Here is a 24767-nt window from a genome sequence, read left to right as displayed (position 1 = left end):
GTTTCTGGGGTCAAGGTCAAGGTCACTGTTACTTTAAATAGAAAAAGGGTTTCCGGTCAATAACTTTTGTTTCGGTAAAGATATTTGAATAAAACTTGGTATGTATGTAGCTTATATCAAGACAAAGGCTGGGAATGATTTTGGGGTTTCTGGGATCAAGGTCAAGGTCATTGTTACTAAAAATAGGGTTAGGGTTAGCATATCTTCTACATGCATGGAGGGATTTTGATGAAAGTTGGCACAATTGTTCACCATCATGAGACGGAGTGTCATGCGCAAGAACCAGGTCCCTAGGTCTAAGGTCAAGGTCACACTTTGAGGTCAAAGGATACAAGAATGAAAACTTTGTCCGGAGCATATCTTCTTCATGCATAGAGGGATTTTGATGTAACTTGGCACAATTATACACCATCATGAGACAAAGTGTCTTGTGCAGTTCCCTTCTTTAGAATTACTTCCCTTTGTTGTTACTATAAATAGCTTATATTGTAACTTTTTCATTACTAGACGTAGGGAAAAATCGAGACCACTTTTCTGTATTACAACATGCATGTTACATATCCAATTTTGAGGTGTATTTTGACCAATCTCTACCTGGAAAGGATTTCTGTGTGGACTTAAAAAAAAAATTTTGTATTTTTTTTTTTTTTTTTTTTTAAGATTAACTTCCCTTAGTTGTTACTATAAATAACTTATATTGTAACTTTTTTTATAATTGACCGTAGGGAAAAACCAAGACCACTTTTCTGTGGTACAACATAGTTGTTACTTTCTAATTTTAGGTGTATTTTAAGGTATCTCTACCTGGTAAGGAGTCTTTTTGTGGACTTAGAAAAACAAAAGAATTACAATGGTTACTAAACAACCACAAAATTAAAATTACATCTGCAAATACAGGTGCTAGAGTAAAGAAATTTGATGTGACGGTCGTATATTGTGACATTCTGGCACTCTTGTTTATTCTTATGAAATGTGTTGAAAACCTGGTTTCGTGGCATTGCCGCGTTTCTTGTTAGAATATATAGTAATGAAATATCTTTCACGAGTAAACACCAGATGTAATATCTTCACTAGTGGCGTAGCCGCAAATGAAAATGTAATATTTGGTGTTCGTGAGTGAAAAATATTTTGATCTTGCATCTAAAAAACAAATTTTCTTCCGTTTTAATGTTTTGACTAAATTTACTCATTTTAATGAAAAGTATATTTGATATTTTACTGTGAAAATATTAGGTACATGTCGCTCTAATATTCCGATAATTCACTTATACTTATACTTATACTTATAACTTATACAACATAATAGGAAAGAGATCATGTTAAGCTATAAATATATATATATGTATATATATATATATATATATATATATATATATATATATATATATATATATATATATATATATATATATATGTATATATATATTTCTCATGTATGACTAGTTCCACACTTTTTCGGCATAGATTAGATTAAAGCAGCATTTTTCTCAATATTTTAGGATATTTCAATCAAGGTAAGCTCAGTGGTGCAAAATTACGTTTCGCTTTTTTGTCACACCGTACCTAAATAAGAACACAATCTTTTTGAATGACTTTGTCAAAAATGGTAGAGTAGGGGAAGCACTGTAAAGATAAGACAGATATAGAATAATGATCTCATTATTGTGTGACCATCTATGATAAAAGATTTTTAAAGTTCGTGGCCTGATAATGATTACATTGTATAGTCATCGCCAATAAAAATCTATATATAATTAGTCTGTTACACTGATCTGTCTAGCAATACAGATATGTAGTATAAACGGTTGGAAGGGCAACCTCGACTTTACATTGTAAACAAAGCTACACTTATATCGATTCGGTCTAACTTATAGAAAGCAAAGGAAGTAAGACACACAGTAGGAAATTCGACTCAAGTTGATTTTGTGCATGGGTTTACGGGACGGGTCTTGAAAATGTCTTCGAGATAACTGGAAATTTGAGGTAGCGACTTCGAGATATAGATTTCAACTATAGTAACTATAATAACAGTATTTCTGTTTAACGTACCAATCGTTGCTATAATATCATATAAATTATGTATAAATAGGAAATCATTCAACACTGGAAAATCATAAAGTAATCCTTTATATGTTTTTAACAATATTTAGAAAATATATAGTGGTACAGTTCAATTCATATCTTCCTGCACAATTATTGAGAGAAATATCAACACTCCTTTCCTGACTTTCTTTGGAAAATATGAGCCGAGCAATGAGAAAACCAACCTAGTGCGTTTGCGACCAGCATGGATCTAGACAAGTCTGCACGTCCGCGCAGTCTGGTCAGGATCCATGCTGTTCGTTAACGGTTTCTCTAACTGCAATAGGCTTTGAAAGCGAACTATGTTGGTTTTCATGGTGCCGCTCATATCAAGTAAAAGGAAAAAATACAGCTGATTTACAGCCATGATAAATGTAATTGCCATTCTAGTTTTGTAGCGTACATGTTCACATAAACAGCGATAATGCCCTAGAGTTTAGAAAACTTTGAAGTCAGTGTTGCTGTACTTTATGGTCCTTTTGGTATCACTTTTAGTTTCATTATGAAAGCTTTCAACTTAGGTAGGTGCTAGTGGGCGTGAGGGATATTTCTCTCTTCATCACCTTGCATTCTATTATTCCGAAAGATTTTTTACGTTCTTTTTCATTCATCTTAATTGAACTTTGTTAATACTCAGTTAAATAAAAATCTACATTTGAGAAATAATTTATAGCAAAAGAGTGTTTTAACACTTATTTAGACACGACGGGCAGTTATACGTCGTGCGTAATAATTTCACGAGGGCGTAGCCCGAGTGATATTATTTGTATGACGTATTACCGCCTGAGTATATAAATAGTGTTAAAATAGGTTTTGGTATAAACTATTTCGATTCTAAAACACCCTTAATCTAAAACAGTAGATGAAATATAGTAACACTCTTTCTTGGTTGCAACAAAAACACTGATGTTACCGCACGTTAACGTGACGTCATTCTAGCGTAAGAGTGTTTTATCAGATAAAAGCATATTAGAATTTCAAATATTTTTCTCTGTGCTATAATTTGATTAAATGTTTCAATTGTGAAAACACTCTACTTCTATCTTGACTTTTATTTGTCATCCCTCTGTAGACTGTAATCATTGATAATTGCGGGGAAATAATTTTCACGGGTGTCGTGCTTGTCAATGAGGAGGCTCATTCCAGTCGTGCCTGCAACATTTTCGTTTATGTCTTGTTTGGCGACCTTTGTTTTTCAACTTCTCTAATGTTCTACAGTATCTGTAATGCAATAATACTTCGCATCGCATTCTCTACTGAGTAACAGGAAGGTGGCGTTTCTAATGGTGTGAAGTATAACATCCCTGATACTCCGATTAACCACATTAAGCCTGACACGGAGTTTCGTACATGAAAGATTATAGTACTGGCGTACTAACCATGTGTGTATTATGGACATTCCTCATTGGATTAACGCTTACAGGTAAATTTTTTTTTTAAGTTTTCATAGATATATCTTGAAAAAGTAGTAGCGTCGTGCAATGATTGGAACAATACCGAAATTCATACTCATAAAACCAATGAACTAAAAGACTTGTCTTATTCCAAATATCGCTATTGCATAAAATTTATACTGCTCTGATATTTAGGAAGGAAGAAAGGAGTAATATTGCCGCTTTTTCTGATAATACTGGCTACATTTTTGGCTATAGCATCGCACAATATTTTTTTTTAAAAGAATTTAAATAATCCTCCATAGCATATGAGCCGTGCCATGGGAAAACCAGCATAGTGGGTTTGCGACCAGCAAGGATCCAGACCAGCCTGCGCATCCGCGCAGTCTGGGCAGGATCCATGCTGTTCGCTAACAGTTTCTCCAATTCCAATAGGCTTTAAAAGCGAACAGCATGGATCCTAGTCTGTATCCATGCTGGTCGCAAACCCACTATGTTGGTTTTCTCATGGCACGGCTCATATCAAAGTTAATTTGTATGGTTTGTTTCGGCTAACTCCGCTCAACGAAATCATCCAGACTGATTTTGTTGTTGGAAATTTTACAATATAAATCCAAAATTTGCACCGTTTAACAAAGTCTAGCTTTCAATATACTCGGATGAGCATAACAATGTCCATCTCTTTAAAACACACACTACTAGCATAAAAGCATCAAACTGAATCCGTTTTTAAGGTAACCGATAGGAAGTTATTATTATTTTTTTTATTATTGAATTTTAAGCAACACTTGCAGTTCGCTTTTGCTTCACTGTTTTTGACATTGTTTTCAATGTGTTTGAATGTTCTAAATATTAAAAGAATTAAATCCACCATCTCTACTACACTCTTACTCTGGTATATTTGTCATATGTCACCCTGCCGCTTACCCTTTAAATGAGCTTAAGGGGCCTCCGTGGCCGAGTGGTTAAGGTCTCTGACTTCAAATCACTTGCCTGTCATCGATGTGGGTTCGAGCCTTGCTCGGGGCGTTGAACTCCCCATGTGAGGAAGCCATTCAGCTGTCTTACGGAAGGTTGCTGGATCTACAAAGGTGACCGCTAATGATAAAATAACGCACGAATGGGCACATGGTGTTTCTCCCTTCACCACCAAAAGCTGGAAAGTCGCCATATTAATTAAGTGTGTTGGTGTGTTAAACCAAAGAAAAGGGAGAACAAATAAAGTGATCTTTTGTCGGCAGTACCTGCCATATTTAAACGTTTTACTTTTTAGCCTTATTCTATGTCACCTTTATTAAAAAATTCTCTTACTATAGACATTTTCTAATATCCAAAGTCATACTTAGGAGATTGAATTTATCCAAAACATTCTTCAAAACTGTAATAGCATCCAGAAAAGTCGGGTTTGGGAAAATTCTGATTTCAACTTCCATCCGTATTCGTTATGATATGCAGCTCCTAGATCAATATTTCCTAGGTATTTATATTGAATCCATGATCATATTTAATTCTGCAGCTTGATTTACCAAGGACTTTTGGAAATTCTTCAGTTGTTTACGTTTTTCGAGTTGTTTGTAATGTGACCTTCAGCGTGAGTTTGTGGTAAACAAAGCAAGCTTCCGGTCATTCAACAAACAAACGGTATTGACCCGAAAAGTTTTTACTTATCTACTGACATTTGCCGCTGTCTGTTATCCGCGGATTGTGTATTTTTTAAACCGAATTTTAAAATGCAGTTTTTGTTTTTAAAACAAAATGGCGTCGTGTTGATTTCTTGGACCTAATCACCAATATTCGATATCAATGTGCCTATTTAGCGGATGCATTATATGTAACACGGTAGCCTAAATAAATTCGAATTTTGTCATGAAGTACTGGCCTTATTTGAACATCAAAGCATGTAATAAACAGAATATTCCTTGATCTTCACAAATTAGCATAAAATAAAAAGAAAATGTGTTTGTTTGCAGTGTGATATCGGAATATATCATCACCGATAAGGGAGACAATTCTGATATTTTCAGGCTCAGGCCCAACCTTCGTGAAAATATTCAGTTGTGTCCCTTATCGCTGAATCACACTGCAAACAAACAAATATCTTTTATGTATTACATGATGCCAAACTACTTTCATTTAATATGTACAGTTCTATAAATAGCAACTACACTTAGTTCTCTTTTAACATCGAGTAACTGATTTCATTCATATCATTATAACAGTAGATATATCAGAGATTTCGTATTCTTCTCACGGGGATTTTGCCAGGTGTAAGATTTCACCTTATCTACTACTACGCATGTAATAACCCTATTATATTTTCGTTACAGGCATGTGCCATGGAGAGTCATGCAATTCAATCGCTGATTGTCACTCCACTAACTGCAAGGACTTCCACCATGATGGATGGACACTTGTCTGTAAAAACCATGCTTGTCAATGCAGTAAATTGTATTTTTATTCAATCCGGATCTTTCATTAACTGATAGACATTTTTTGTAAATCCTTGAAAACAGTATGTAAGTGATCTTCAGTGGCATACAAACATTTAAACATTTTTATCGCATTCATTGTATGCAATATTTGTATGCTGTGTTCTTGGAGCCTTAAACGTGCCTGTGAAATTTTGTTTGTTTTGGGTTTAGCGCCGTTTTTCAACAGTATTTCAGTTATGTAACGGCAGGTGGTTAACTTAGTGTTCCTGGATTGTATACCAGTACTAACCTGTTCTCTGCAAGTAACTGCCAACTTTCCCCAAATATAAAAGAGGTAAAAGACGCATGTTTTCAGACACAATGTCTTTATTCAATCGTTACGGAAAACACCCCTATACTGAGGATCGAACTCAAGACCCCGCGATTCATAGAACTCCGCTCTACCTATAGAGCGAAGCTGGCGGACGTGTATAAATACGAGTATATTTTTCAAGTAGATGGAGTCTGATATGACCTATGTTGTTCAGGCAAATACAATTGAAACTCATTGTTCAAGAAACTAAAGGCATGGGCTCTTCCCTGGGTCATATAACTCATATCCTGACAATATATAATAAAGGGTCATTAAAACAGATTTCGTATTCTGCTCTTTAGGATTTTGCCAGGTGCTTGTGCGCCTCGTGTGATTATGTAAGTATCTGGAACTGTCTTATCTCAAAATTCTGGTTATCTCGAAGACATTTTCCAGTCCCGTCCACAAAACACATTTTAAGTCGAATTTCGATTATCTTGGAGTAAAATGTTCGACTACTTGGAATTTGAGATATTGAGTTTCAACTGTATTGCTAATTGTTGGGAATCTAGAAATGATTGGGGTAAAAGACAATATTGTTATCTTTCTTTAGGCCATGTTATCACTTACCATGCTAAATTTCTATAATGAACTTCTACATCATTCAATTTTCAAAAACAGTACCATAAACTGTCAAAAGGGGTGTTTACTAAAAAGATACTGACTAAATGGCGGACAGTGCAGATCATGATCTACACTGATCGCAAAGGCAGACTCCATCGTGTTCAGCATGATAGGGGTGATTACACGCTCATTGAATAGTTTGCGATCTCGGGCAAACCATTTTACTATTCACCGTCAAACCATCCAGTGAGTTTTTACTGTATGACATTTGAAGTAGAATTCAGTTCGTTACTATTGAACTGTAGACTTATTCATGAAATAATATGCACTTACTGAATGGCTGTCTCAGATAAAACAATTGACCGAGACAATAAGTATCAACTTTATTTTAAAGTGGTCTACCAGTATAGTAGTCGCAACTTGACCGCGATGGTTGACCTTAGTCTGATTATTCATATCGATTATTTCGTTGTAGAAATAAGGGGCCTTAGGTTAGCTGTGTATATTTATATAGACTGAGTTTGTACACAGTGCAGTATCAAAGTATGTATATTCACATTTGATCAGTTAAAACTTCCCAATACACTAATTTATATTCACACAAATTTATATTTCCATTTTCGCGTGCAGCTCGTGTTTTATGTACACTCCTTTTCAATAATAAATTGTGCCTCAATATGTATTATAATACAAAGGTCAACCATCGGGGTCAAGTTGCATCCACTATAACAATCTTCACCTTTATTTTCAGTTGAATCAAATGCTTGTGATTCACACCCTTGTCTACATAGCGGTGCATGCCACCCACATGGCACGTGGTTCACGTGTCATTGTGCCTATGGTTTTACAGGGCCAACTTGTGATGGTAACGTTACATTTTAATGTAATTGGTAAGATGAAAAAAAATCTATTTAGGCCACACCAATTTGATGTCTTGTTCCTTGGATTTTTTTCAAAAATATTTGGGGCGAGCGAGCGAAAAAAAAATTAAAATATTTTTTTTCAAATCAACATTTATTGAAGTGAGCGAAGAGCGATGAAATAAAAAAAAATCGCTTGTGTCATGTTTGACACCAAATCAAGTGTATTTCTATTTATAAGCCGGAAAAACAAATGTGTGTGAAGTAACATTCAGACAGCATTGTCTTTGGAGTATCGAATGGTTAATGTGTAATGCATACAATAAAAAGTAAGAAATATATCAGCGCTTTTATTATTCTGAAATGTCTTATTTATCCCATATCACTTAACAATTTTCTCTGCTCTTAACATTAGACCTTTTAACCCTTGAAGTGCTGGACAATATGTATCTATTACAAATGCAGATCCACAGCACTCAATTGAACCTGTAAATCAGAGGTGGTACTATTCGGTGCAAAGTCTGCAGCCTGGGTTTTACTGTCAGAAATCAAATGAAAATCCAGCACTTTGAGAGTTTGTCTATATACAAAGTAAACAAAAACAAATGTTGACACTTTTGAGTGACATATAAGCAAATGTCTAGAATTCCTGATGTATCGTCATGTACCATCTTTAATATCACTCAAACCAAATAAAGAATTGTCAAGGTCAATGGTCACTTTTCCCTATATGTAGAAACTTCTTATTGTATGAAACTGCTGACCCGGTTTTAAAGTAATTTCACATACATGGTCCTTTTGTGACACTCTATCGAAAATGTTCAAATTATTTTGATACTTTTGATTAATAAAATGACTGCCAGGGGGCGTGGTCACTTTTCCCTATATGTATGTAACGGAAACTTTTAAAATCTTCTTGTAGGAAACTGCTGGCCCGATTTAAAATAATTTCACGTAAATTGTCCGTGCGTGACTCCCTACCAAGACAGTCCAAATTATTCCGATTCGTCAAAAAAAAAGCATGGTTGCCAGGGTGTTTTGTCACGTCTTTCTAATTAGTGTATATTGCAAACTTACAAAATGTTCTTACCAGAAACTGCTCGCCCTTTACAAAGATTATACAAATATACTGTTTCAAGATAATCTTACAGACTTTTTCTTCGCACAATTATCTTCCAAAACTGTTGAAGCAAGCAGTGAATCTCAGGTGAGCGACCCACTGGCACCAGATCAGAAAGAAAATGCCTCCGTACGTGTTATACCCTACCCCTAGGTATTCTATAAGAACCATGGTCATGAACGGGAAAATATACTAACCCGTTTCAATCGCGCATTTCATACCTAAAACACGCAGTGCGGTAAATGTGTACTATGGATATCAAACAAGTGGTAATTTATCTTCCATTGAGTACCGGTCGCATTTCTTTAATACATCTTATCTTAGAAAAACAACGCGTAGTTTATAGTAATTTCAACGTAACACAAAAAACTTGCTTGAACTTCCCTGGTGAAGTTCCGTTCTAGATTAAAAAAACATTCTGATTGGCTGTTGTGAAAATGTATGTCAATCGTCACTTTACTACACGTGTTCGCTAAAATGTGAAAATGCAGCATTAATGTGCAAAATGAATAAAATAAACAGAACAGATGCAGACCAATGTACGATTTCAAATTAAATATCGTATACAAGATGAATTTCATTCATCATTTCGAGTTTTAGTGTAAAATTGTGATTTTTTTAAATTTTGTTTTTGTTTGTTTACGTTTCGCCAAACATGTGCACACTGTCGTGACCTCTAGACCGGATGTTCATTAGGGAAGGTCAAGCAAGTTTTTTCTGTAACGTTGACGAAAGCATAAAATATGTTGATAATCTCAGCAATATGGAATATTGAGACAATGTGACTGGTGCACGATGGAAGATAAATTATCGCTTGTTCAATATGCTACATACCCATTCACCGAACTGCGCGTTTAAGTTGAGAAATGTACGATTGAAACGGGTTAGTATAATTTCCCGTTCATGACCATGGTTCTTATAGAATACCTAGGGGTAGGGTATAACACGTACGGAGGCATTTTCTTTCTGATCTTGTGCCAGTGGAGCGACCTAGGGCCATCATGACCCTCTTCTTGGACAATGAGAAGTTTCACTCAGTATTTAATAGTGAAGATACCACAATTTTGCTTGTAACGCAATGTCACAATTATAATTAGGTATTGCTAAATATAACATGTAGGACTTGTAAAGGTGCAATTACATTGATCTGTAATACCTATGTCAACATTATCGCAGTGACGAGTACCAAGAACAATAACTCTGAATATTTGACACTAGGGACGAAATAAAATAACTATAGTTCATTTATTATTTGTGCACATTTTTTTTAAGTCAACAACCACTGCCACCATAATCCGTGCAGAAACAACGGCACGTGTAGCTTGAGTACTCATCATCCATATTACACGTGCACTTGTCCCACTGGATATAATGGAAGAGTTTGCGAACGTGAGTACCTTATACTGAATATTTACATGTCATAAAATTTGCGTTTTCCTATGTAGGTGCTACCTAGCATTTGGAACAAAATTTCGTTTGGTTCAAAAGTTATTTTTAAATATCAGGAACTGTCGAAAAATTATAAACATTTGAAGTGATTGTTTGTTTATTTGTTTTGGGTTTAACGCCGTTTTTCAACAGTATTTCAGCCCTGTAACGGCGGGCAGTTAACATAACCAGTGTTCCTGGATTCTGTACCAGTAAAAACCTGTTCTCCGCAAGTAACGCCAATTTCCTCACATTAATCAGATGTGGAGGACTAATTATTTCAGACACAATGTCGTTTATCAAATAGTCACGGAGAACATACGACCCGCCCGAGGATCGAACTCACGACCCCGCGATCCGTAGACCAACGCTCTACATACTGAGCTAAGCGGGCGGGCCATTTGAAGTGAAAGCCAAATTATATATTACGTATACATGTAAATGGACTTTTGCCTTTTCTTTTCTTTACAGTTTGGGGCGGGTTAACCCGCTAGCAAAGTTATAAGTATACTTCCAACAATCATAGAATCTTTATTTTATTCCAAATTACGTGTAAAAAATGTTCATACACTATAAAATAGTTCCATTCATGAACATTGCGAATGAATTATTCCAGCCCACGGTTGCATCATTGCTTTCAAGCTGGTCATTTGATAATTTCGCGCGAGGTCACGTAATGTTCATCTTAAATTTGAGGCACATTTCCATTAGTTTCTCATACATGTATTTTAATAGTTTGGCATTTGCTTTGTTACAAATGAAGTGTAAAAAATAGATCAGAAATATATTGTTAATCGCTCAATTTATAAGTAAGATACATTTTATTTATAAAGCAAAAATGATGAATGTTAGTATTCTAATCGCTATGTAAAGTGTCTTTGAACGTGTTTATCATAAAAAAGGGTGCTATATACATCTGGTATGATAATATAAATCTGGTATAATAATAATATTTCACACTGAAGCTTTTTTTATAAAATAACATTTGTACATGAGACATGACAATTTTCAGAAAAATGTAAATACAGATATATTGTCTGTTTTATCCTCGCTGTAAATGAATGTCATTGGTGTACACAATAGTTCCCAATAGACAGAAAATAAATCTATCCGCCCCCATCAGGGCTCAATGGTTTGATTTAGACACGGAATAAGTGAACTTATCCCTTGTGTTTTGACTCAGCGTTAACATCATCTCAGTCTCCAATGTGACTGACAATCTTCCAAAATTAAATTAAATATGAATCACAAATCTCATGGCAGTTTCTCTCCTTGTCCTACACATTTCCAGTGGAATCAATTTCATTTCGCTTGTCAACAAAGAGTTGTTGTTAACTTAGAAACAAGTCACAAGGCTGCAAGTAAACATATCAAGAGTATAATGAACATGTGATAAAATAATTACATTTTTTTCTATCGAAGTACTCTGTCTAGAGAAAGGGAGACTCCATTTGCTAGTATCAAGGTTGTCTTCCTATATGTGAAGTCGGCCCAAACAAATCCGACGTGCTATTGTAATTTCAGATCAGATCACAGCCTGTGACTCGAGACCATGTTTACACGGTACATGTAAACCGGCAAGCACGGCTGATGGTTACACATGTCATTGTTATTCCGGTTTCTCCGGAGACAGATGCCAAGGTGATGTATTTATTTATGGGAGCAATTTTCGTTTCTTAGACGTCCTTGGCCGGTCGATTAAGGTCAAAGCGCCTTCAAATATTTTGCCCCTAACCGCTGTGGGTTCAAAACCTAGTTTGTTGCTTTGTTTAGAGGTTGGTATGTGATCTCGCACACGGGAAGCTATGTGGTTCCACTCAATTGCAAGTCAATGCCCGGGGTCTTTCTCTATCTTCGAAATCTAGAAAAGGAAGTCTTAACACTACAAAAGCTGACAAAAAAGAATAGTTGTTCATTTTTAAGTTAAGGCATACGTTCATAATGGCTACCTTGTGATTAAATCAGGACAGGACTTCTTTGCAAATGAGGAGAGGTATTACCACAACTCTGTGCACGAGGTATTAATTGGGAAATCATTTAAAGCATTTATAGTAGTATAAGGTACTGAAACATTTCATTTTTCAGTGAATTCCCATTGTGACCACAATCCGTGTTACAACCATGGAACATGCTATACAGCACAGCGTTCACCATATTTCAGTTGTTCGTGCCGCAGTGGTTTTCATGGGTCGCGTTGTCAATGTAAGTATGCTTTTATTTGAATTCTAGAGAGAAGGTTATGCACGTAAAATATAAATCTTATCTTTAAAGCCCTGCTTCCGTCCTACGTTTTAACCTTGAATTGTCACTAAAAAGCATGAAAACCCTGACTGTGAACAGTGGCACTTGTTAAAAATAGAGTCTATTTTATATGTATAGGATAGACAACGAGTGCCGTTGTCTACGGGATATATACAACGAGCAAAGCGAGTTGTATATATCCCGTAGACAACGGCACGAGTTGTCTATCCGACTTAGACCACGTGACATAAAAACTGCAATTATTGAAAACTCTCCCACGCGTTCTATGGAAATTAGGATTAGCGTGTTTTTATAAGAGTAATATCATCTTTGTACCGTTAGCGCTTAATTATCAGTAGTGCAGGTTATTTGTATAAATTCAGTTTTACTCAAATACCGGATTTACTAAGATTTAACGTTCATTAACACTTTGAGTCATTTGCAATCACAAAATTAATGCTAAACAGTTAAATATGGATTTCTCAAAAATACTCAAAATTGGACTGCATGCTGAACAATTAGTTTTTGTGAGGAGTTAGCATGTTGGCGAAACACGATGACAGATACGTTGATTCGTTGATTCAAGAAGACAGCCAGGTTATTTATTTATTTATTTATTTACTTAGTTAGTTATTTTTTTTTATTTGTTTACTTTGTTTATCAGGATATAGTTAGTGCGTAGATGCTCGTAGGACTACGAATACCTTTTACTATATCGTGCCCTTCTTGTAAGAATGATGTAGTTGTTTTACTTTCTAACTGGGCCAAGTTGTTCGAAACTTTAACGGACTGTAATTTAGTTTAGTTTAGTTTATACTAATTTGTTTTAGCTCGATTGTGATGAAAGCTTTAACTGTTTAAGCTTATTGTAACCACTCTCGAGTCCGTTTCCTATGAAAACTAGTACTGGGGTCATATGAGAAGTCATGGTCGTGACCCCAATGATGCTCGAACCCACGACCACTGCATTAAGCTGTTAAACTAACCGCCTGTTAAATTTCTATTTATGATACTAGTCTTGGTGGGTGGGAAACACTAGTATGATGTTTTAATTTTACTGTAAAGATGGTTTAGTGTTTATAATCCTTAACAAGTGCATTTGATTTTCTAAGTTTTCTAAACTAAATCTACTGCTAAAGTCAATCGACCGTTAACTCAATCGCCTGTTAAAGTTTCGAACAACTGGATCCAGTTGATTGCAAATGTAAGGATCGTGCTGACATGTCTTTTTATAACAAGTGAACATAAAAAGTTACAACTGTTGGAAACGTTTCAGTGAATGTGTAAATTACGTTTATACCCAGTTGGTTCTACACTACAAATATGTAGTTTATTGTAATTCATTTTTATTGATATCTAATAACATGGGGTCATTTTTACAATAATAATATTTAGACGTTGTCAACTGAATTTACCTTTCCAAGTCAGTCTTATTTTTTATCCCATTGATAACTGGTGAGAATATTGCAAGGTCATTTAACTCCGGCGTTAGCCTGTATTGTTAGATGGTAAATTGGCACGAAATTCACGCGTTTTTTGCCCAAGTTTCCTCCGATATATATACAACTCTACTGTTGTATATGAAATATAGACGGGTACAAGTCTGCTTTGCGATTGGCTATTTACGGATTATCGTGGTCTAAATATGAAATACCTGTGGTTTTGCATGCTAAAGTGTGGCACGTGGCCGTTAACTGCTACCTATTGTAATCATGGGTTACATACACACAAAAGAATTTGAATAGCCGGGGAGCAGGGCTTTAAAGTTAAGAGGAACTGGTATTTACAGTTATTTTTAAGCTAACACATATTAGACATTTACGAATTAAGTCTACGTGGACTGTGAACACCTAAGACGATCGATTTTTCAAGGGGACCGTCTCGACATGCTAATTTTAATTTATGTGTAGGAAAACATCCCAATACTGATGGTAAGGTCTGGCTTATTATGTTACCGCTCAGGATAAGATTTGGATTTGTCTGTCCGTCTGTCTGTTCGCCAGAGAGGTGTTTTGTCATGCATATTGCAAAAAGTATTTGATCTAGCGTCATAACACTTTCCCTAAAGGTTCTTAAATATTATAAGTTGCGCATCTGCGACAAAGTTGAAAAGATGAGCTTATCTGTTCGCAATGTATCCGTGTTCCATCGTCGTCCGAAATGAAAATAAATCTTAACTGGGTTAGCTGGGATCAAAATGTAGGTCAGCAGGTAAAACATTGTGAAAACTGTAGAAAACATAATATCTTGCGTCTCCATTCCTTTGTTGTTATACGCCCGAAGGAACGTATTTTGGTGTTCGTCTGACCGTCTGTCTGTGTGTGTGTCCGTCTTAGGGGTCAAAGGTCATATAACTTTGTTTCGAGTGCGATGTGTAACTCTTAAACTGCTTGAAGGATTTAAAAAAAACTTGGCACAAATGTTCACCACATTGAGACGACGTGCAGAGCACATAGATCGCTTCAAGGTAAAGGTCACACTTAGAGGTTAAAAGTCACATGACTTTGTTTTGTGTTTATGTTGCTTTGCATTGCGGTGCTCTTGTTTTTATTTGGCAGATTCTTTTTTTTTGTTCACTTACAATATTTTTATTGAATTACTTCCCTTTTATGTTACTAGAAATAGGTTATTTTGTAACTTTTTTATTATTAGCCGTAGGTAAAAACCGAGACCACTTTTCTTTGGTACAACATGGAAAGTTAATGTGTATTTTGACACATCTGTACCTGTTAATAATTTTAGTGGACTAAGAGTTTTTCGGGGAATTTCTTTCCTTTGTTGTCATTTTCCTTAGGACTTCAACAGTAAAGTTCTTTAAATTTTGCTCCCAACCTCTAATATTTGACTTTATCAAAACCTTTGGGGGCCTCCGTGGCCGAGTGGTTAAGGTTGCTGACTTCAAATCACTTGCCCCTCATCGATGTGGATTCGAGCCTCACTCGGGGCGTTGAATTCTTCATGTGAGGGAGCCATCCAGCTGGCTTACGGAAGGTCGGTGGTTCTACCCAGGTGCCCGCTCGTGATGAAATAATGCACAGAGGGGCCCCTGGGGTCTTCCTCCACCATTATAGCTGGAAAGTCGCCATATGACCTATCATGTGTCGGTGCGACGTTAAATAAAAAAAAATATCAAAAACTTTTACCAAAAATTCTAAGTTAAAAAGGGACATAACTCTGTCAAAATTCAAATCACAGTTATGAGGATTGTTTTTCCTGGTGTAGACTTCGATAGTAAATAACTATTTTAAGTTTAAAGTCAATAGTTTTGATAGTAACAGAGACATTTGACTTTATCAAAAACCTAAACCAAAAACTCTAATTTAAAAGGGGGCATTATTCTGTCAAAATTCAAATCAGAGTTATAGGGATTATTTCTCCTGGTGTAGACGTTTATAGTAAATAAGTATTTTAAGTTTCAAGTCAATAGCTTTGATAGTAACAGAGATATTTGACTTTATCAAAACATTTAACCAAAAAATCTAAGTTAAAAAGGGGCATAATTCTATCAAAATTCAAATCAGAGTAACGAAGATTGTTTTACCTGGTGTGGACTTCGATAGTAAATAATTATTTTAAGTTTCAAGTCAATAGCTTTGATAGTAACAGAGATATTTGACTTTATCAAAAACTTTAACCATAAATTCTAAGTTAAAAGGGGCATAATTCTATCAAAATTCAATCAGAGTTATGGGGATTATTTTTCCTGGTGTAGACTTCGATAGTTAATAACTATTATAAGTTTCAAGTCAATAGCTTTGATAGTAACAGAGATACTTGACTTTATCAAAAACTATAACCAAAAATGCTAAATTAGAAAGGGGCATAATTCTGTAAAAATTCAATCAGAGTTATGGGGATTGTTCTTCCTTGTGTAGACTTTGATAGTTAATAAGTATTTTAAGTTTCAAGTCAATAGCTTTGACATAACAGAGATATTTTAACCAACGGAGACACCGACGCCGACGCCGGAGCGAATGCAATAGCTTTACTTTTTTTCGAAAAGTCGAGCTAAAAACAGGCACATCCAAATTTTATATCACCTACCGCATAGTGATGATATAATAACTCAAACCCTATTGCCGTTATAAACTCTTTTTCATATCGCGCATAATATAATTAAACTATGTTGAGACGGTCCCCTTGAAAAATCTACCGCCTTAGGTGTCCACGGTCCACGTAGAAGTAAAGACATTCGAGCATAAGGGTATAATTCACCATATAAACATTTTGAAACTTTATATTCACTACTGAACTAATTGTATGCACATTAGTGTAGCATTGGTTTGCACTCATTTGTCGCAGGGAAATTTGTTATGTAAATACATAATGCTGTGCTAAGGATATAGTAGACGCAACTTGACCCCGATGGTTGAACTTTGTATTATAATACATAATGAGGCACAACTTATTATTGAAAAGGAGTGTACGTAAAACACGACCTGCTCGAGAAAAAGGAAATATAAATTTGTTTAAATATAAATTAGTGTATTGGAAAGTTTTAACTGATCTCATGTAAGTATATATACTTTAATACTGCACTGTATACAAACTAATTCCATATAAATATACACGGGTACCCTAAGCACCCTTGATTTTTACAATGAAATAATCGATATGAATAATCAGCCTAAGGTCAGCCATCGCGGTCAAGTTGAGACTACTATAGCAGTCGAACACTTGTAATTGTGTTACCTTCAGGACTGTCAACATAATTGTAAACTAAAGCACTTAATAAGGGATACTTTGTTCTGTTTTATCACAACTTTTTAAGCACAATGTAAAATACATTTGTTAATTAAACCTTTCAATTACTTTCAAACACAATATTTATTTTCGTATGTATTACAAATGTAGTCTGTTTCTATGTACTGTAGTTTTTATTGTTCTGTGAACAAACCAATTATTTAATCAGAGACCATGTTGTAAGCAAGAATAATTTTTGATGAACGTTTTGCACCATATGAGACCTTATTGTAACACTGTGCAGGCATAAGTTTTCGTTGGTGTTAATATTTTAAAGATTTTATAGTTACTTCTTCTATAAAAAAAATTCATCATTATTATGATATTGAACGGGAGTCCGTCGGACATTACCTGGGCAAATAAAAGTCATACTTACCGACAGTTTTGGAGTTTATCATTTAGAAATCGTATAACATTTTGAGCCGATTTCGATCCCCGGCCGCTTCATACCAAAGACGTAAAAAAATGGTACTAGCAGCTTCCTCGCTTGGCGCTCAGCATTAAGGGGATAGTGCTAGTACTGGTCAGTCCAGTGTCAGTATAATGTGACTGGGTGGGGTATCATGCCACGTGTCTACGGCGTGATATTCCAGAGGCAGCACTATAAAGTTGGGCATTGTGCTCACTGCTACAAGTAGACACCGTCGTTTATATGACTGAAAAATTGTTGAAAAAGACGTTAAACCCGAACACACACACACACGTATAACATTTTGAGCCAATGAATTTCGCAAGGAAATGTAAATTCCACTCTCGTCACTGTAGATATCGATTTACTTTATCTCACAATATGATATATTTCCTTCCAGACACGGATGCCACTACCACAGCAGTACCAGCGACAACAACAATTTGTAATGCACATTCGTGCTATAATCACGGTCTTTGCAAACCTGCCAGCAACAATGTAGACTATACATGCATTTGTCCAAACGGGTTCGCCGGCTTGAGATGCGCAAGTAATAAACTGAATTTCTTTCCTTATCATTGTTTTTGGCTTTGCATTTTACACGTCTAATTAATTGCATTATGAAAATGACCGAATTGGAACCTCTTCATTTGTTTTTGTTTTGTTTTTATCATTACTACTTGTGTACTATGAATTGCTGTAATGACTCATGTGGCAGACGACATTAAAACAATTGTGTTATGAATTATTTACATTCTTTCCTTCTTTAACAATTACCCTGCTAAATTTTCTATAATGAACTTGCCCATCTTTCAGTTTAGACAGTACCATTAAATGTTCAAAGGGGTGATGACCAAAAAGATACTGACTGAATGGTGAACAGTGCAGACCATGATCAGCCTGTACGGCACGGACTTGCAGGCTGATCTTGGTCTTCTGTGGTCGCAAAGGCAGAATCACTTACCACCAGCAGGCTAAGGATTGAAATGTTATAATATCTACACTTGCAACTTGGTCACGTGACCCAGTGTTTTACTTCGAGATAACCGCAATTCGACTTACATGATACTGTAAAAGCAGGAATTTTCGCTAGTGTTTAATATTCGCTATATTTGCGAGGCCCTACATCACGCGGAAACTAATCCTTGCGTAGATATTCATCATTTGTATAATGCTAATTTAAGTAGGATACCATTTTTACAATTTCACGAATAATAAACCTCGCGTACATCGCGAAATTTTGACCTCGCGAAAATATATGCTTTTACCGTATCTGATGCATGTATTTTCGGAGAGGGACTTGGAAATTTATTCAAGATAGCAAAAATGTGATAAAGGTGTTCGAGATATAGAAGTTCAACTGTATAATCAAGCATATTATTAATATAAAAATTCCATGTCATGCAATGTTTCCAAAGAATAAAGATATCTTAATTGTATTTCAAAGTACGCAATTTTTATTATATTGTCAAGTCAGCAAATTATCAATACAATTATTATATTTTTACGTACGCATGTTTGCTAAATTTTCCATTCCACCGGTTTCAAAGATTTCTCCTAAGGTAATCCCGAATCTAACGTAGCAAACTTTATGCCTAATGTAAACGCTTGTTTTTTCATATAGCAAACACGCACTGCAACAGCAACCCATGCCTGAATAGCGGATCATGTCACATAAAGTCGTATTATCCATACTACTTTTGTAACTGTCCAACTGGATACCATGGAGCACGTTGTGAATGTAATGTAAATTACTTCTTTTTATTTAGGTTTATTTATCCAGTGTTTTATGACTTTCAAAGCAGCATGTTTTAAGATCGGCAAAGAATAGCTTGTGTAAATGAGATGACAATGCCTTTACGATATGACAATATAATTATGACAGAACTTGATACCTGATTAATACAATTTACTTATAAAAAATATTTTGATCTGTTTAACATTAACCGCATTGAGAGAGGTTTTCAGTTTTATTTATATATTACTTGTCCTGGGTCTTTAATACACAAAATACTGTTTTACCATTTATAAGCTTTTTAATTTTAATTTACGTATTTTCTTTCATTCTTACCTTCACCATATTCATTAAACGGTATAAAAGCTGCAACAAAATGCTTTGCGATACGGCATATTGCCAAGGCAAAACTCCAGTTTGTCAATAAATGTAAATATATCAAACGTAATAGATATAATATTTTCAGTTCTAACACGATCCGATTCATTTTCCTATTAAACAAAGAAGGCAGAAAACAGTGAATTATTATACAACAAATCAATGTTTCTGACGACACAATTATTACGTCATGGCGTCGAACGGCATAGCGGCGCGCTGGAAAAGAAACCGATTGAAAACGGGCAAATATTTAATGAATGTCGTCAAGGATGCACTTTAAAATCCTTGGTAACGTGTTAGAACCGAAGTAATATATCTCATTTAGTGATTTGCTCTTGACTAAATCATTGTTTGTCGTTCAGATGCGTATTATTATATCACTCGGGCTGCGCCCTCGTGATATAACTACTTCGCATCTGAACTCCAAACAATGATTTATTCAACGACAAATCACTGGATGAGATATATTATTTCTTAAATTATCCATTGAACATATATTTTTTTTCATGTTTGCGATAAGATGTATACCAGTTCTCAACACCACCTATCCACTTCTCCATATCTAAAGGCCATTTTTCTATTATTGGCCCTTAACAGATGCGCCAACGACAGCGGCATCCACTTGTCACAGTAACTCATGTTATAACCATGGTCTGTGCAAACCCGCCAACAACAGTTTAGGTTATACTTGCAACTGTCCGCATGGTTATTCTGGAAACAGATGTGAGAGTAAGTAAAAATACATTTAGGTGTTTAGACGTTTGATAGCATGAGATGCAATAAAATGTACCGGTAAGTTCGTTCCTGATTTTGTTGATTTTTCCTTGTTTGATACGTTGTAACCAAAGCAACTAGTTTAGAATGATTTCACACGACTGTATGCGTATTTACAGGATTTAACCAAGCAATTTTTTATCCATACTGTTCCGAGTTTTCGGTATCATCCACAGGCAGACATGTGAGATTGGTTTTCTTGCCTATCACGTTAATAACAGATCCCGCTGAAGACCCGTTTTGGGCATTTCCTAGCATTTTGTTTATTAATTATTACGTCATAATGGGGCAACTATTGCATGTACTATGTGACCTCATTTTAGTGAAGCTATTTCGGGCAAGGTCTCCGTAGCAAAAACAGGAATATCTATCCTTGGGGGTACATGATCGAACAAATATGTACTTCCTTACCGGATAGGCAAGAACATATTAAAACTTAAATTCACTCGATAAATAGCATAGGTTATTTGCACAGCTTACATTTAACAGTGGCTACAAACATATTCTCTAATGCAATATTCTTGTTATACTGTGCACAGGCACCAGACCAGAAAGAAAATGCCTCTGTACATGTTATACCGTACCCCTGGGTGCCAGTGATATTATGTGTTCTTAACTGCAATAAAAAATGGTTTTATTTTTTAGAGAATACATTTTGTGAGAGTAGCCCGTGTAGAAATAACGGCGTGTGCCATACACACTACCAGCGACCACACTACAAATGTACTTGCCCACATGGATATTATGGGTCTAGCTGTGAATGTAAATATATTCTTTTTTCTTATCTAATATATTTATAATCTAAAGCAAAGACACTTTTTTTCTGATAAGAGCTGTATAGGTGATGCCAAAATACAATGTATGGCAATGATGTCACAATTGTGTTACGTCATAATAGTTTGACATCATACTTGACTTCAAGTCAACAACTTAAAAAAAATGACTGCTCGTGTGTGTGTGTGTGTGCGTGTGTGTGTGTGCGTGTGTGTGTGTGTGTGTGTGTTCGGGTTTAACGTCTTTTCAACATTTTTTCAGTCATATAAACGACGGTGTCTATTTGTAGCAGTGAGCACAATGCCCAACTTTATAGTGCTGCCTCACTGGAATATCACGCCGTAGACACGTGGCATGATACCCCACCCAGTCACATTATACTGACACCGGGCTGACCAGTCCTAGCACTATCCTCTTAATGACTGCTCGTAATTTTTACTCTCTCCAAAATACACTCTCTTGTTGCTAGATTTAATAATAAAGTAAGTGTTACCTTTAACCTTTAGCCTGCTGGCGGCAAGTGATTCTGCATTTATGACCAGTGCAGACTTTTAATTCATATTCATTCTAAAACAGTATTTCAAGTGAAAAAATAAAAAAATCTTACCTATATTTGAGACAGGACAGAAGTGCACGATTTGATACTAGTATACAAAACTGACATTTGTTGATGAACATCTGTTCCTTCTAAGATATTATATGTAAATGAATCATTCAACAGTGCTAATATGATTTACTGTGACGACAAATGATTTATATACTAGTATTCCAATTAAAGATTCTCTGATAATTTTTCTAGATTGGATGAGCATTGTATAAACCTTAACACACCATTTTTTTTATTCCGCAGACATAGACGAATGCGCTAATAATCCATGTCAGCATGGTTATGTGTGCGAACGCTTACGTTCGAGTCACATCTGTAAATGTTTAACGAGTCACTGCGAACCCATCAGTCAGCTGCATGGTAGGAGAACAATGATATACATATATAGATGATATTTGATTGTTTTGAGTGAATATGGATTATATCTAACTGAGAAGTGAGAAATTATCAAATATTTTGAGCACGTAGCGCGAGTGGAAATTAATGTGAAAATTTTCTGCATTTTCAGTGAGATATTATATATTTACAAAAAAAACAAACAATTTTTTTTTATTTTATGCTTAATTACATTGAAATATGCATTTTGCAACAAATTTTAATCTTAGCGCGAGAAACAGGCGCGCGTAAATAAACATGACATGTTGTGACGTTAGAAAGACACACACAACATAAAGTTCCATTTTATTTTATTTTTTGCTGCATAACGTTATGAAATTCTCAGTAAGTAAAATGATTTGAATCGAGAAGTACGCAATAAAGTGCGACTACAATTTTCAGCCTGTTTTAAGTAAATGATTTAAAATTTATACTCAATGTACAAATAGATCGGCAAAAATGATATCATTTACAGTGAGTGATATGCAGTGAGTGATATGGATTATATCTCACTGATAGAATACAACATTTCATCAGCTAGCATAAAATAAATATATTTATTGTTCGTTTTAATATTTTGACTAGATTAATGTACAAATGATTTAGCTTATAGATCTTTATCTAGATATATTGTTGGGTTTAACGTCGCACCTACACAGTCATTATTATGGCGACGTTCCAGTTTTGATGGTGGAAGAAGAACCAAGGTGCCCCTCCGTGCATTATTTCTTCACGAGCGGGTACATTGGTAGACCCATCAAAATTCCATATACCAGCTGGATGGCTTCTTCACATAAAAAATTCAAGTCACCGAGTAAAGCTCGAACCGACATCGGTGAGGGGCAAGTGATTCAAAGTCACCAGCCTTAACTACTCGACCACGGAGGCCCTTATATATCTTAAGATTCATGTTATTTGTTTACTTACATTTTGTAATTCTATACCTCGTGTTATAGTACTGTTCTAGAAATATACGCCATATTGTTAAGACTAAGTAGGAAAGGGTTCTTTTTCTCACTAGACAACCTCTTTTATTTTATTTGACCAATTTGATGCATACAGACAAATACATTTTAACAGATTTGACCCTAATTACTTCGTTTAACTCCTGTACTAACAATTATATCAATAAATTCCAAAAGGAACTCACAGAAATTCAGCCTTTTAGGAAGATTCAAAACTATATACAGAAAAATCTGTGTAAATAGTTATTCCAGTTATATGTATTCTATGGACCTTATTTACCCTTACAATGCTAGACATGATTGATTCTGCCTTTTCGACCAGTGTAGATCATGATAAGCCTGCACATCCGTGCAGTTAGATCATGATCTGCACTGTTCGCCATTCAGTGAGTATCTTTTATGTATGCACCCCTTTTATATATACAGATATTTTCTCCATATGTACGGTATCCAAAAGTCACGTGGGTTGGCCACCCTGATCATCATTATCATATCATTATTCTGATAGTGGTAATTATGCCACTTTACGATTGGTTGTCTCAAAGCACTGTTTGTTAAAATAGTAATAAAAATGATAATGCTGACGATGATGATGATGATTACGATCACGATAAAATATTACCATTGTTTTACTATAGAGTATATTAATTTAATAGCATTCTTTTCGTTTTACCTGTTATCATGATGAAAGTGATGATGATGATGAGTTTTCCTATTTTAGTGGATTATTGTGCGAGTAACCCGTGCCACAATTATGGAAGATGTTGGAACACTACGAGAGCGCCTTATTTCAAATGTGTCTGTCGCCATGGATTTTCCGGCGCAACGTGTGAAGGTGAACTGAGTTTTTTTTATAAGTAATAAACATAAGTAGGTAGAGCTTTATGTCTAAAGATATCCAATATCCACCTCCCACTAAATATATATTATATCTTTAGATATTGACTTCAAATGTAGAAAATCCACATTAAATTTATTGAATTTTACAAAATATATCAGTTCACTGCTAACATAACACTTCAGCACAGGCAGTGCTTGACTACTTTTTCATTCTATCAAAAGATTGCTATAATTATAAAAGACCTGCTGTAAATAATAGGATTTGGGTCATTTATGGACGATTTGGGTTAATTACAGTGATAGCTGGATCCCAGCATCACAAATTGTGTTATATACAATAATAAAAGTGAAACAACTATTTGTAAGAGCAAGTACCCGTTTTAAAGTACCATGTACAAAATTAATTTGGACCAAACAGGAACTATAAATAGCACCAATCAAAGCTCACTTCTGCTAGGCTATAAATAGGTAGAGGAGGAGAGTGAATATATTCTGTATCCAGCGATTGATGTAAATACATCGAGGATTCAACTTATAATTTATCTCAATACCTTGATAAGAACGCTATTGAACGCTGTTGTAGCTACACTGTCAGGTCGGATAAATTACTTAAAAGAACTTGTTTGACATCATACATTTAAGAAGAGTTGCAGTATTTTAACCAGGATTTGAGGTTTATGGACAGCACATACTA

General features: G+C 35.3%; 1 protein-coding gene across 3 annotated transcripts in view; it reads left to right on the top strand.

The window, feature by feature from the left end:
- The first annotated feature begins 5314 nt into the window (after nt 1–5314).
- The window catches only part of LOC123542690 (neurogenic locus notch homolog protein 1-like), a 38201-nt gene continuing 18748 nt past the window's right edge, over nt 5315–24767 (top strand). Inside the window, exons 1-11 of one of the 3 annotated variants that reach the window (XM_053531896.1) lie at nt 5315–5917; nt 7576–7689; nt 10077–10193; nt 11757–11873; nt 12318–12434; nt 18026–18175; nt 19250–19366; nt 20336–20467; nt 21158–21274; nt 22137–22253; nt 23955–24068. In XM_053531896.1, the coding sequence (XP_053387871.1) occupies nt 5806–5917; nt 7576–7689; nt 10077–10193; nt 11757–11873; nt 12318–12434; nt 18026–18175; nt 19250–19366; nt 20336–20467; nt 21158–21274; nt 22137–22253; nt 23955–24068 (1324 nt within the window). In that variant the 5' untranslated portion in view covers nt 5315–5805. The remainder of the gene's footprint in view (nt 5918–7575; nt 7690–10076; nt 10194–11756; nt 11874–12317; nt 12435–18025; nt 18176–19249; nt 19367–20335; nt 20468–21157; nt 21275–22136; nt 22254–23954; nt 24069–24767) is intronic. The other 2 variants (XM_053531895.1, XM_053531894.1) reach the window with 2 other exon arrangements.

Source organism: Mercenaria mercenaria, chromosome 19 (assembly GCF_021730395.1).
Source record: "Mercenaria mercenaria strain notata chromosome 19, MADL_Memer_1, whole genome shotgun sequence".
NCBI lineage: Eukaryota > Metazoa > Mollusca > Bivalvia > Venerida > Veneridae > Mercenaria > Mercenaria mercenaria.
The sequence above is the reverse complement of the archived record's forward strand: the minus strand, read 5'-3'. Positions and strand labels throughout refer to the sequence as shown.